Genomic DNA, 15,150 nt, shown 5'->3' with positions numbered 1-15,150 from the left:
ATATTCTACCAGTTGTAGAACGTACCTTCTACCGGATTCGTAACCAAATCCTAAAATCTAGGAAATAACTGTCACAAAATATTACCTAAATCTATTAAATCTTTTTTATTTTCTTTTTTAAAATTATGTTCCCTAATTTTCAGTATGGCTTAGTGAATTCATTTAGGGTAAACTTTAGGGTATATTTAGGAGTTGATATGTTGTATGGCTTAGTGAATTCATTTAGGGTATAGTTAGGGTTTGCCTTGTTAATATTCATTTAGGGTATAGATAGGGGTTGACTTAATACTTACGTGCCTCCTTTATGTAAGTTTGTAATCAGAAGTTATAAACAATAATTTGAAGTAGTGCAGTGGTTGACGTTGTAGTTAGAAGTTCCAAGGTCATGTATTCGATTCTCCCCTTCTACATTTGTTTTTCAAGAATTTTTATCCTACACTAAGCAGTGGATCAATCGTTCCTAATTGTAATAAACGTTCCAAATTTTCCTAATATTTTCAGAACCAAAATAAGAGTCAAAGAATAGATTCATAAACAATGCTAACTAATAGAGTTTACAGTCAAATAAGAGTCAAAGAAGAGATTCACATATACACTTGTTAGACAAATCATAACAGAAATAAAATCATAAAATGGTAAGCGAAGACCGTGTGGTAGGCTTCGGAGGACAGAACAGTGCCATCCGCGTTAAAAGCACAGGATCATTAGCTGCTTCCCATAGGTCATAAGCAATCTTCTGTCGAGCTTCCCGAATGTTGTCTGTCGTCTACACGTGTTGTTGATCTTATCAATCGGGGGCTCAGCTCCTGCTGCAAGCATCTTGGAAACTGGTATGCCATGCCTACAAAAATATAAGCAATAGGTTGAAGATGTTAGTAATGTCTTTAAGGAAACCCAAAAATAAACAAGAAACAAAATAGTGTAACAGAGTGAGATTTAATACTTGCTAATATACAGTTGGGTCTACATACATATAGGATTCCAAAGAAACTATATCGCAAACACACATTCAACAATCTCACAATCAACACAACCACAAACTAGAATGGTTTTAAGGTGAAGAAACATGTTAGAGAGTCTAACAGTTTGATTGAGTTTAAAGATGTCTTCTTCTCTAATAGACAGAACATTATAACAGAGAGCAAGGATCAAACCTCCCATTTGTAACAATGATAACTAAATGTCTTCCTAAGAAGAGGCTAACTTGCGCCTAAGATAACCAAATCACATGAGGTCTTAACCAACAAATAAAAATCTAAACCAAAAACAGTTAGGCTGTTCATCATATATATAAAGCAAATACACAGAATGAATTCTTAGGACCGAGCCCTCTTGTTGTTGCTGCAAGATGGGCACTTATATGAATTCGAAACAACAAACTTGAATCATTTACAGTTTATACTCTATTAAACCTTTTCAAATAAAAGAGATGCATTTGATAAACTATAACACCTTCAAGCACCATCAAACCCGAGAACACACAACATATAAGTCAAAAGAACAAATTAAAAAAATTCCCAAAATTGCTCAATCGATTTATACACGAATTTATACTGATTAACAACAATACATGCACTTGAGTGTGTAACCAATACATGCAAATGAAAAAAAAAGCGAAAAGGGGATCTTATAAACCCTAACCTTCAATTTTGGGTAAAAGAGGGATTGGGCTTTAAATCAACGACGTTTCTCTTCTTAATTAGTAATGGAAGCTCCGTTAGCCTCGTGCCTACTCAGATTTGCACTGTCAGAGAAAAAAAAGTGAGATACGATTTCAGAGAAGTAAGAAGGAGGAGGAAAAGATTTCTACATTACCAGAGAAGAAGGAGGAAGGAGGACGGAGGCCGGAAAGATGGATCGCCGACTTATCGTTCGTCGACGAACGGAGACGCGCCGGAGAAGAAAGTGAAAAAGCCGATCTCTTTTCTCCACCACCGTTCGCGAAGAAGAAGAGGAGAGTTGTTTTTTTTCTTCTATTTTAACCTTTACTTACTTTTAACTCTTCACTTATATTATTATATTATTTAAACATATAAATTGGATTACATACAATTTTGTAAAAACATTATACTTGTTAATTTGAGAAGATTAATTCAGAGGACTGTTTTGGGTTTTATAGATGATTTGTTCTAAGGGGACAAGTATAATCCAAATCATTTTAAGGGGACAAAGACATACTTGTTTTGTTCTCTTTTCCCAAATTTCCCTTAAATTAAAGTAGGGTATTGGGTGCACACAAAAAATGATTAAATTAAAGTATTGTGGCCGGCGGCTAAGAAGAAAAATAAGCAAACCGAAATCAGTAAGAATCAATTCCGGTTAAGGATAAAAATGCGAGTTACTACTGTAGCTGGCATTTTTTTGGTTTACTGTCTGGCCAAGAACAGAGTGACATCACCGCCGGAGATGGAGACAATATCGGCGGAAGATGTTGGCATCGGTGTTGATCTATTTCCTCCGCTCTCTCCTCTCGCCTTCTCTCTCTACGACTCCTTCCTCTCCTCTCACTGCTCATCCTGCTTCTCCCCTACTCCTCCGCCCCACTCTCTCTACTGCTCCGCCGCTTGCTCCCTCCTCATCGATGACTCTCCCGCCGTCTTTCCTCCAGACCTATCCCCGCTTCTCTCAACCTCCGACATCCGAGCAGCTCTCCGTCTCCTCAACTCCATCTCCTCCTCCTCCTCCGCATCCGCCTCTTTACCGCACCGACTGGGCGGCCTTCTCACCAATCACCACCGCCTCATGGCTGATTCTTCCTTCTCCATCGCTATCCAACGCGCCGCCGTTTTCATCTCCGCCGCTCTGAGGTCTGACAGGGGAAACACCGTGTTGGAGGAAGCGGCTTTATGCGCTGTGCTAACGAACGCCGTAGAGGTGCAAGATGGAACCGGAGTTGCTCTCGGGGTCGCGGTTTATGACTCGCGATTCTCTTGGATCAACCACAGCTGCTCTCCCAACGCTTGTTACCGTTTCTTGATCTCTCCTCCTCACACCACCGCAACCACAAGCACAACGTCGTCGTTTCAGAAAACTCTTCCTCGCATCACTGCCAACACAGACAAGGTTCTCTTAACATACATACATTTCTCTTTTTTTCTTTTTGAATACCAGGAGTAGGCCTGCCTTTATTGCCCTAAACGTTTGTTTTTTGATTATTTCGGTTTGAAAGTTCAGTTCAGTTTGACAACTAAAAAAATTTCGGTTTTAGGTTCGGTTCATTCTTTAACCGAAATTCCATATCTAACTAACCAAAATCTGAACCGAACTGACCAAAATTCTGAAATTAGCCGATTCTTTTTTCCAAATTTATTCAATTTAAAAGGAACGTCTAACCAAAAACAACAAAAAAAATTGGCAAAACTATTTGAAACTAAACTAACCGAAAACCGATCCAAACCGAATCAAAACTTTTTTTTGGTTCACTTCGGTTAAATTTTGACCAACCCGAACTAACAAAATACCATACTAACTGAAGAAACCGAACCCACATGCCTAACCAAGATGTTTGGGGCTGACTCCCGTAATCTCCCTAAATCCGATATCACGTAATATTAGTTTTGTTCCATGATCTGTGACATTGAGCTAATGTCTTCTGATTACATTTCTCATTTTTTTTGTTACATAATCCAACTTGTTGCTTCTTCCAGGAACATTATAGCAGCATCACCTCAACTTACGAAGGTACAGTGAGATATGGACCAAAGGTAATTGTTAGAAGCATCAAGAGGATCAAGAGTGGTGAAGAGATTACTGTATCATACATCGACTTACTGCAACCAACGGTTTGTTTTTTTCATCTTCTTTTTGAGGAATCCCTCCCTTCCCTTGTATCTAAAAAAAAGTGTGTTATAATTAGGGATTGAGACAGTCAGATTTGTGGTCCAAATATCGATTTATTTGTAACTGTGGAAGATGTGCAGCATCACCTCCTGCTTATGTGGACTCTATTCTAGAGGTATGTAGAAAAAAATCATATATTATTCGGCATTAGTTGCCTTAATCTTATATCACATTCCAGGGAGTTGTTGCCTTGGGGCATGAAATAACAACCGTTGGTCATCATGAAGACGGAGCCGCCACAGTGGGAAAGATGACCAATCACATCAAGGAAGCCATAGATGATTTTCTATCAGACGACATTGATCCTGCAACATGTTGTGAGAAGATCGAGGGTGTTCTCCATCACGGCATTCTTGATTCTTCGCTGCGGTTACATCCAAGTCACCACGTCGCTCTGCATGCCTACATCACTCTGGCTTCTGCTTACAGAATCCGTTCGATTGATTCCGAAACTGACTTTGGGAGGGCTTTTGAGATGAGCAGGACCAGTGCAGCTTACTCTCTCTTCCTTGCATGTGTTTCTCACCGTCTCGTCTCCGCAGACCTTTCTTTCGCTATTTCTGCTGCAAATTTCTGGACAAGAGCTGGAGAGTCCCTGTTAGAGCTTGCCTGCAAGTTTTTGATGGAGTCTTCCCGAGAATATGATGATGTCAAATGCAGCAAATGTCTTATGCTTGTTGAAAACCATGATTCTCATAGAGAAGATATCAGAGACCAGATTCTCAAGTGTGCAGTCACTGAGAGTGGGAGCTCACAAGTCACATGGAGTTTCCTCACTCGCGGTTGCCCTTACCTGCAAAAGTTTAAGAGTTCAATTGATTTCACCTTTACTGGGACCAATTGCAAGAGAGAAGAAGAGTCGAGCGTAGACCAAAGGGTAAGCGTTCTCCTACTCTCTTTTCATTGCTTACTCTATGCAGACCTTCTGACTGATTTATGTTACGGTCAGAAGTCACATTCGGTGTCTTAATCAATCTGTAGCTTTAATTTTGAGGAATATGTATTTTTTGAATTGTGTCATGTCATCTGTTAATGGCTTTGATACAAGGAAATGTTTATTCACAGGAAAACTGTTAAAAGACAAGGGTAATTTACACTTTAAGACCACTTATGCAAAGTTATATATATATATCAATAAAAGTCATTTTTGACTACTAGGATACTTCTGGGCGGTGAAAAGGACAAAAGTCTTACGGTTGCTACTTTTCTTCCTTGTTTGTAAATGTAAGAAAACCAAAATTCAAATCCTGCACCAATCAATCCAGCAATACGATTTCTTCCATGAAAAGGAAAGTCTTCTTCTTCACTTTATATCTCTTCTCCTTCACTTTCTGCGGTCACAGCAGTTTTGTGAAGTGAATATTACAAACATTAACAGAACAGGGAGCTTCTCTACTCTGCCCTACACCACCTTCTTCTTCAAAGTCTCACTTTCGGGTAAGTCCTCTGTTTTATATTCTATATTAACTGGTGGAGGTTTTCTTTTTGATCTTATGAAAACTCTGTAGGATGAAGTCAACTAGATCTTATTAAAATCAGTGCTATTAGATTTTCAGTAAAGATTCTTGGTACACACTATACCGTAACGCGTAGAACACTAGAGATGTTTTGTGTTTCGACCAGAAGAATGTGTATGCAGGACTAGAGCAAGTGGTTCCATGAAAGAACAAGAAGACTACTGGTTAAGATTCTGTTCTATCAATGATTCTGAAAGATTAAACAACCCACCCCCCCCCCCCCCCCCCAATGATTCGCCCTCTCTCTCTCTCTCTCACTTTTTTTCGGATTCTTTTCAAGTTAGATGAGTTTGCAAACTAATAATTAGTTGACCTGTTTTTTTATTTACGTTATTTAAGATCATTTCTAAATTGGGACGTTGTTCCTGATGTCTTAAACATAAACCGAAACCAGCGCAAACACTCTTTATGGCTAGCAAAGAACTAAAAACTGGCATATCAAGAAGTTCTGTTCGTTGGAGATTGTAAATCTATGTTTGATAGCATTGATGATCTTAGTATGGCTAAGATGACAGAGATGATGTTTTGGTATAGAAAAGATATTGCCACTCCATGATATTGTCAACGGATATGTATTCATACTCATTTAAGTATTGTGGCCGGTAAAAGAATACATAAACCGAAGCCAGTAAGAATCAATTCCGGTTAAGGATACAATTGCGAGTTAGCGATTAGTTCGTATGTCATCGAATTAACTGTATGTGTTTCCATCATAGTGAGCCATGCGTTCTCTTTATCGGATATCCCATTAAAATTGGAAAGGCCCATGCAAGCGGTCGTTGCCTGAAAAGTTAAACATGAGGCCTATTTTGGGCCCGTTTGTATATATCTTGTGTAAGAGGAAAAATTTATACAAAAAGTATAATTTTCGTTATTTGTTAACTTTATTTTACTGTCATTTTAATATCCCATGAAATTTTTGCAAAAGTTTTGATAGGTTTTAAGTATTTTATAATCAAGATCTTTTAATAATTAGTGGAAGATCATTTTGTGATTGTTAAGGTCTCATAATTTATTTAGTGAATTACTAGTTTGATATATTCACTCTATTATTATTTTTGCTGCGAATGAAAACCAATGTATGATGCTACATATCAACTACTTTAACATGATAAAAAAAAGCTTCTATTACAAAAGGAGAAGAAAAAGACAAGTCAAAACAAACACACCACTAAGATGCCCATAAAAGTGAAACCCAAAACTTGTAAACTTTAGCCTCAAAAACATTCTCTCTCTAAGTCATCATCTCTTTGAACTTATCAGGTCAGTTCATCTTCTTCCCCTTTTTCTCTATCTCCTTGTTTCTTCTGCAATTACTTTCTCTTTTCTTTTCTATTTAACTTTTTTTTGCTTTTTAGTTGATGTGTTTATTAGGGTTTTCTTTTTCAACTTTTTCAAAGGTTTATATCTTTCCACCTTCTAATTTCTTTGAATTTTTGTTCCTTTTTAAAAAGGATGTGTGGCTTTTAGAGATCAGCTCCCTAATACCTTTTAATTAGTTGATCTGGAGACTATATATTGAAAAAGTATATGGTTCCTTCTATTGGTCTTATGGCACTTTTCTTGCTCGATCGTACGTTTAGAAAGTGATCGTTTGTTCACACACTCTCAGATCCTCTATTGAATTAATCGACATCACTTTTTATATTATACATAGTTACATGAATATTTCTCTCTATATAGATTATGGTTCATATAACTGTTACTATGTTCTTTTTTTTTTTTGATAAAAACTGTTACTATGTTCTTTCAATAAGTTTTTCTTAATATTTATTGTATGTGCTACGTGTGATAGGTTCCACTTTTCTGATCGTTTGTTTCCACTCTCTGAGATCCTCTATTGATTTAATCTACATCGTTTGTATATATTACATAGTTCCATGTATATATATAGACGTACATTTATTATTATTGGTTCGTATTTTTGTTATATGTTCTTTTTATAAGTTAAAAAAATATATATATGTGTGTGCTACTTGTGATAGTTTACACTTTATGATCATGCTTTTATGTAATCACATGGTTTGATCATATGTCTAACAGGGATTGTATAAATTATAATTGAAGCACACATCATGGACCATCATCACTATACTCATCATGATCCTGATCAATACCAACATCATCAAATGACTATTCCTAACAATAATCCCTACCACACCATCATCACCACACCACCACCAAGAACAACAACAGTGGATTCAACAACAATGATAATGGATGCTGAAAAGAAGATGATAACCACGATGACCAGTAGGCCACAAGAACCAAGAAACTGTCCAAGATGCAACTCAAGCAACACCAAATTCTGTTACTACAACAACTACAGCTTAGCACAGCCTAGGTACTTATGTAAGTCTTGTCGGAGATATTGGACTGAAGGTGGCTCTCTCCGTAACGTCCCCGTTGGCGGTGGTTCTAGAAAGAACAAGAAGCTTCCATTACTACAACCTAATTCTTCTTCTTCTTCTCCCACCAAGAATCTCCCAGATCTCAACCCTCCTTTTGTCTTCACATCTACATCAAACCCTAGCAAGAGTACCCATCAAAATAATGACCTCAGCCTTTCCTTCTCCTCTCCTACTATGCGAGATAAGGAAGCTCAAGGGCACTATGGTCACTTTGCTGAGCAAGCTATGACAGGAGGGCAAAACTGTCTTTTCACAGCTCCCATGGGAATGATTCAGTTTCGTCAGGATTATGATAATGATCACAGCAAAACCGATATTAGGTTTTCATTAGATAGAAACAAGCAGGAGATTAGTGGAGGAGGAAGTAAGTTGATGTTTCCTTATGGAAATGGTGATGAACATCATCATGACCATGAGAGACACGACGATGGTAATAAGACGAGAGAAAGTGGTTCAAGCAATGAGCTATGGAGTGGAATCATCCTAGGTGGTGATAGTGGTGGACCAACATGGTGATATTGAAGAATATTGTCAAAAGAAAAAGACAATAAAGACAAAAACAAACAGTTTCGAGCAAGAATATGTGATTAGATTTGGGTTTTTTTTCAGACCCGGAAGAGTCGCCTTCGGAGGAGCATGATGATGATTCTTCTTGCTGCTTTTTAAAAGTTCCTCTGTTCATTTTCATTGTCTTATTGGGTTTTAGTTTGCTTCTCTAGGACTTTTTAAAACATATATGTGTCTAATCCATATTGTTATAAATATTGTCTCTTCTATCGTATCAAAACTTTATATGATCAATGTTAATTTTATTTTCTTTTAATTTAAAACGAACTATAGTGATGAATTGATTAGTCTATATCAGTTAGGTTTTGATTTTTATTTGCATGTGAATTTCATAATAACCATCAATATACTAATTACTCAAAACTCGAGTTGTGTAGATTTTATGGTGGTAATCTTTCTTTACAAAATAAATCTAAGAACGTGAATATATAGTGGATATATTTAGATATATTGTGAAATTTTTATTCTTATCCTATTAGTTTTCAGATTCGACGATTATGTGTGTTGGGGGACTTATGTGAGACTTAATCTCGAAAGCAAAGTCTAATTTGGAAACTAAGGAGACCCAATTGTCCATGAAGGGAATTGCGTATTGAATACAACACACTGTGACAAACAAATATATCATAAAACTATTCCATTCACAGATGTGACATAGTATGCTTATTATAACACTATTCCATTCACAAATGTAACATAATATTGTATTCTTATTATATTATTAATTTTGTAATGAAAAACACACACGACAATATACCTGCTCCAACTAAAGACTATTCCAATCACAAATCGTTTTCTCAAATACCCACTGAGATTCTATTTTTATTTATGTTTTATTCTCATGAGAAGACCGGCAATGATTTTTGTCTCTTTGCATATTTTTACCAAATAGAAACACTCATAGATAAAATCCTCGAAATATTAGTTTTAAAAAAATCCTGGAAATATTGATAATTTTTGTTAGTTTAAGTGGTACCAGTCTGAATTTTAAGTTAAAAAATATTATATATATATATATATATAATATATATAAGTTCATCTTGACAAATGCTTAAATAGTCTATATGTAATAATAGCCTATATCTCACAAATCTATATTATTATTTGGGAAGTGATTTTCATTTTCGAGCTCTTACATTAAAAGTTATAATGGTTAATATCGTTTATATCCTTAATGAATAAACTATAAATTATTTTTAAAATAAAAATGAATTTAAATGATTTAGATTAAATAAGTGATTAAAATTAATAACAATTATAAGAATAATTATCTGAAACGTAATATATATTTTAAAAATAAAGATTATTCATATAAATATTGTGTTGTTATCTGAAATTATCTTTTAATAAGAAATTTTTTAAAAAGACAGAAAACAGATAACTAAAGATTAATCAAGTAAAATTATTAATTTTCTCTAATTGAAAAGAGAACTCTTAGTTTCACTATTATTTCGAAGCGATTTTTTCACTTACGTTAAAAGTTAGAGCGTTTAAAGTCTTCGTTACCTTTAATAAATAATTAGATTAGATTTGTAAATATATAATTACTCACAAATTAAAAAATAAATTTCATTAATTTGATTATCATCATTATCTAAAACATTATATATAATGTGATTCAAAAATATTTTATATCAAAAATATTTTTAAAATAAATATGAATCCATGTATATAGTTTTATGTATATATGAATATTTTCAAATTTACTTTACGCAGTAAAAATATTTTATTAAAATATATTTTTTTTACTGAATATAAAATTAATCTTTAATAATTATTAAATATATCAAAAGCATGAAATAATTTATTTTAATGATTTTCGAATTGATAATATATTTATTTACTAATTTGTTAAATTATCAAGTCCGTAATTGCGTTAAAACACCTAGTTAAGCATATTCTAGATGCGAACTGTTACATTACTAATCACTAACGCCTAACATTTTTTTTGAAGACTGAATATGACTAATTAAAATGCACAATACGAAACCAACAATCACCTTCGTATTTATTTAGTGATTGTAAGTTGTACAATTTACTTTTAAGGAAAAATGTCAAATTATACTGACCTGTCACCAATAATAGGATTCCTATATATTTCCACAAAAAAATGGTGCTAAAAGATGCATGAACTTAACTAATAACACAAAATCGTGCATAAATCTCAGTAGTGGTGCCTAGTAAGAGTAGCTAAAGGTCTTTTTCCTGTGTGTGGCTCCAATGGGATTTTCGAACATAAGTGGGCATTTGATCCGTCTAAACTGTATCAAGTTGGTAAGTTTGGAAGGCCCTTCCGTGACATATTGATGATGAGATGCATGTCACGAATCATGCTCTTTACGGGCCTTAGGTTTGGGCTTTATGCCCTTCCTCTCAACCCATTACTTCACAATTACCTTTGAAAGGGCAGTGGTTTTTTAAGCTCAGCCATGAAACGCAGCAGAAGAACAACGATCGTCAATCCATGACCCGAGGATGCAACGCGCGATCGAAAACCTCAGATATTAATGGAAGAGAAAGCTCCTCATTGCCTATCCCAATATATCTCATAAGCGATATCTTCTTGAGGCTGCCGTTGAAGTCAATGGCGATATGTCATTGCGTATCGAAGCTCTGCGCCTCCATACTCCGCCGTCCAGATTTCACCGAACTGTACTTAACCAAATCTTCCGCACGCCCACAGTTCTTTCTCGCACGTGTAATAAACCGTGAGCTGTTTTTCTTCTGTTTACCACAACCGTCATATGAAGTTGTCCTTCGGTACGTCTGTTGAAATTAGCTGTGGTCGTCCTGTCCATGGTTTGGTGTGTGTTAGTACTAAACATGTGCTAATCTCAGAGGGAAGGAAAACATGTTGGTGATATGTAACCTAGCACCAGACAAGTCTTGTATTTACCCAAAGTGAAGACGAGGAGACTTGTGATGTGAGGAGCACGTATGGTTATGATCCGATTGATAAATAATTCATAAGTATTGTGCATGACACGGTTAGAGGATGGCGGCACAGGTTTTCAAGAGCATCAAGTTCTGACATTAGGAACTCGAAACAGGTCATGGAGAATGCTATCGAGCGTTGCATACGGCATTATGATTATTCGTCACCTCAAGAGATATGCATCAATGGTGTTTTGTATTTTAAATCTATTAATCCGTCAATAAAGACTTATTTAATAGTTTGCTTTGATGTTAGGTCTGAGAAGTTCAGTTTTATTGAAGTAAATGTAACAATAATACAAAGAGCACTGCTCCATGGAGTTCTGATAAATTACAGTGGTAAATTGGGTTTATTTATGTCTGAAGATAATGAAGAGAATTTTGGCGGCTTTGTTACGGGAAGAAGCACAAGCGTTCAGTTGTGGGTTCTAGAAGATGTCGAAAAACAGGAATGGTCGGATCATATCTACTCATTGCCAGCTTTGTTGAAGAATAATAGTTGGAAGATTAGTCTTCGCTGGAGTGACTCGGACAAACGAGATTTTGTTGTCGTCGTACTATCCAACCCACCGTTTCTACCTTTTCTACTTAAGTACCAAGAGGAACACTGTCGTCGTAGAATATGTTGAATCCAAGGAATAGATGCGTCTGAATATGAAATGCAGCAGCACACCGTTTTTTTACCATGTGGAGAACGTGAAGCTCTTTAATGTTTAGGTACTTCACAACTTAAAGACTTTGTTTAGCTTTTTGGTTCTCATCAGTTAATCATTGATTCATTATATGTGGATATTTTCTAATCTACTCCCTTTTTCTCTTTAGAGTGATCAATGATCGTTCTAACTTCTGATTTTGTTTGCTAATGTGTCTGAATCATATAGCTAAACAAAATCAATAGCCTTTAATATGGAATACATTTGATTCTCGTAATGCGTTTAACGAATTGTGTAATTAGCAAGAATCTGATTTATAGTTGAAAAGAATTATTGAGCGGATCAGGTGAGAATTTTTTTTTTTTGTCAAGGGGATCAGGTGAGGTAAAACAGTATCTTTTGCAAATAACGCAGTTTGAGAGTTTACTGGACTATTAATAACGAGTAATTATTGGTTTCACTCCCTAGGATGAACCTCTAGTTTCATCCACCAATAGGAATTCACCATTTTATATTTAATATCTTTTAAAAAAGGAAATAAAATATTGTCAAGTTATATTACGTTTTTTTAAATTAAAAAATAAAAGCTCAAGAATTAAAATAAAAAATAATAATAGTTGAAAAAAACTTTTAATACCATCAGCAAAATGCTAAACCCTAAACCCTAAATCCTAAACCATTGGGTAAACCCTAAATCCTTGGACAAATTCTAAATTCTTGATTTTTTTAATACTGTCAGCAAAACACTAAACCCTAAACCCTAAATACTATATCCTAAACCTTTTGGGTAAATCTTAAAACCCTTGGTAAAATCATAAACCTTAGAATTTAAGATTATCCAACGGTTTAAGATTTACCGAAGGGTTTAAGATTTACCCAAAGGTTTAGGGTTTATGGTTTAGTATTTAGGGTTTAGTGTTTTGTCGATGGCATTAAAATTATTATTTTAAGTTTTTTTTGTTTCTAACTAATATTTTTTTATTCTTATCTTTTAATTTTAAAAATATGATAATATTTTCTTTCCTTTTTTAAAAAATATTAAATATAAAATAGTGAACTTCTATTGATGGTTGAACCTAAAGGTTCACCTTAGGGAGTGGAACCCAAAAATTACTCATTAATAACACCTTACAGAGCCATTTGTGTAATTAAATGTTCATACCAATTACGAAAGGCCCGAGAAATCAATTAACTAAACAACTAACAAGGTTGTCAAGATAGAAATCTTTTGTAGTCTTGGGCATCAGGTTCAAGGTTTTCGGATCCAAGAAATTTAGACCCATACATGTATCTATAATTTGTTCAGATCGGTTTCAAATCGGGTTTTGTCGGGACCGGGTTAGTTCAGATTTATAATTTTAATATCTATAAAATATTTGTAATTTTCGGGTTCATATTAGATTTAGAACGGTTTTAGATATTGAATATCCAAAATAAACATGACATACTATATTTAGTCAATATTTGACATATATCTAAAATTTTACAAAATAACTTAAGTTAAACTATTAATAATTAAAATAAAACATTTTAAACTCTAATTTTAAAAATTTATATTACTTAAAAATGTTACAAAATAATAACAAATATTGTTAAAAAGATATTTCAACTAAATTATAAAATAATATATATAAATAAAAATATACATGTTTTTAGTTCAGATACAAATATGTTATTATTGGATTAGGTCTATTCGGGTCTAGGTCTATTAGGATTAGTTCTATTCGGTTTTGGTTGTTTCTAGTTAAATAAATTTAGACCCAAAAAGTATTTGAAAAATTTTCGGTTCGATTTTGAATCGGTTATTTTTGGGTCGATTCCGGTTTTAGGTTTTTAGATCTAGGATAAAATGCCCAGACCTACTGATATGGATCCAATGTTACTTGGAAATTTCTCATTGGTCCCAGCTGGCTTGTGTAGCATATAATTGAGACTGGTTAAGGAAATAAAAGAAAGCGATTTATCTACTTCAAATTGTTAAAATACAAAACGGTTCTATTCAAATAAAACAATTTGTATTTATAAACTACCAATGAATAATTTCTTTTGTAAATATTAGTTTCTTTTTTGGAGTGTATTTATAAACTATCAATGAATAATTTATTTTGTAAATATTAGTTTCTAAGGTAGGAAAAAGAAATGAGAGATAAGAGTATCTCTAATCCATCATTATTTTGACTTCTATAATAGCATCTAGAGCCAAAATCACTCCAACTCAATCTTTATTTTTGTCTCTAAAATAGAAATTGTTATTTTTCTATATTTTGATATCTCTAATTTAGAAAACATATTGAAGTAAACCTCATCTCTATTGTAGAGTTTGGAGTAAAACTCATCTTTATTATAGAATTCATCTATTTTAGAGGTATACATTATTTACCAATTAAAAATATAATAATAATAATTAGATTTTGATCCGTACAACCGTGCGGGTGATTATCTTATTTTACACATATAATTACTTTTACATAATTAATTTTACTATTTATTATATTACTGATTGTTTAATATAATATTTAAAAATACAACAACTTTATAGTTTACATGCAATAATTTAATTTATTTATTTTAAATTTTTATTGATAGCATATTTTAAATCATGTGATACAAATTTCTAAAATGAAAAATCTTATTGTTTAAAGATAAAATTTCTATTGAAAAGTATTATATTAAATTAATATCACAGTTTAATACAAAATTATACATGAGTTTAGTTATAATTACAAAATTAATTAGATATTTTAAAAGTTTGTTTAGTTAAAGAGACATATAAATTTAGTTTTAAAATAAACACAACATTAAGTAAATATTTTAAAAATTAAGTGAAAAATGAAATATACATTTATTTAATTATAAACGAAATTACTTAATTATTTAAAAAGATTTAATTTAATGAAAAATGGAATATGTATTTATATTGTAAATAAAAAGATGAAAAAATATATTCAGATATAATTTCAGAGTAAATATAGGAATATCTATTTTAATTTTTTTGTTTTATAATAATTAAATTAGTTTAAATATTTATACATAAATTAGTTGAAACAACTTTTTAAGGGGTGGTCCAAATTAAAAAAAAAATTACACATGAAAGAAGTCATGACTTATGTTTTAATATATAAGATAATGTATTATTATTAATGTTTTCTTTTTCAAAACCAATAATTATTTCAGTTTTTATTTGATCACTATTATGTATATTTCTTTGTATATTATGTTCATTATTAA

The 15,150-nt window shown here is 33.2% G+C and overlaps 2 protein-coding genes and 1 long non-coding RNA gene across 4 annotated transcripts; 2 read left to right on the top strand and 1 right to left on the bottom strand.

The window, feature by feature from the left end:
- Window positions 1–468: 468 nt before the first annotated feature.
- On the bottom strand, window positions 469–2,036 carry LOC108826684 (uncharacterized). Its single transcript, XR_001945513.2, has 3 exons — window positions 1,816–2,036; window positions 1,642–1,744; window positions 469–841 (listed from the first exon to the last, which is right to left on the bottom strand). It is a non-coding gene; the product is annotated as an uncharacterized LOC108826684 (long non-coding RNA).
- Window positions 2,037–2,212: 176 nt separating this feature from the next.
- LOC108824302 (protein SET DOMAIN GROUP 41) lies at window positions 2,213–4,951 on the top strand. Its single transcript, XM_018597702.2, has 4 exons — window positions 2,213–3,063; window positions 3,648–3,782; window positions 3,857–3,955; window positions 4,019–4,951. Exons 1-4 carry the CDS (start codon window positions 2,332–2,334, stop codon window positions 4,808–4,810), a joined length of 1,758 nt encoding a protein of 585 aa, XP_018453204.2. The 5' UTR covers window positions 2,213–2,331; the 3' UTR covers window positions 4,811–4,951.
- Window positions 4,952–6,462: 1,511 nt separating this feature from the next.
- LOC108834516 (dof zinc finger protein DOF4.1) lies at window positions 6,463–8,591 on the top strand. 2 transcript variants are annotated; one of them, XM_056993535.1, is made up of 2 exons: window positions 6,463–6,620; window positions 7,401–8,591. In XM_056993535.1, the coding sequence occupies exon 2, from the start codon at window positions 7,433–7,435 to the stop codon at window positions 8,282–8,284; it is 852 nt and encodes a 283-aa protein (XP_056849515.1). In that variant the 5' UTR covers window positions 6,463–6,620; window positions 7,401–7,432; the 3' UTR covers window positions 8,285–8,591. The 2 variants fall into 2 exon arrangements, with proteins under 2 accessions (XP_056849515.1, XP_056849516.1); XM_056993536.1 differs by lacking the exon at window positions 6,463–6,620 and adding an exon at window positions 6,741–6,757.
- The last annotated feature ends 6,559 nt before the right edge of the window (window positions 8,592–15,150 follow it).

Source organism: Raphanus sativus, chromosome 9, assembly GCF_000801105.2.
Source record: "Raphanus sativus cultivar WK10039 chromosome 9, ASM80110v3, whole genome shotgun sequence".
NCBI lineage: Eukaryota > Viridiplantae > Streptophyta > Magnoliopsida > Brassicales > Brassicaceae > Raphanus > Raphanus sativus.
Note: the sequence above shows the minus strand (reverse complement) of the source record. Positions and strands in the feature narration are given on the sequence as shown.

Bases quoted from the DNA above. Each gene is read 5' to 3' on its own strand.
- LOC108824302 (XM_018597702.2), top strand. From the start codon at position 2,332: ATGCGAGTTACTACTGTAGCTGGCATTTTTTTGGTTTACTGTCTGGCC. The intron at 3,783-3,856 runs GTTTGTTTTTTT...TGTTATAATTAG, and splicing joins TCGACTTACTGCAACCAACG to GGATTGAGACAGTCAGATTT. The intron at 3,956-4,018 runs GTATGTAGAAAA...ATCACATTCCAG, and splicing joins ATGTGGACTCTATTCTAGAG to GGAGTTGTTGCCTTGGGGCA.
- LOC108834516 (XM_056993535.1), top strand. From the start codon at position 7,433: ATGGACCATCATCACTATACTCATCATGATCCTGATCAATACCAACAT.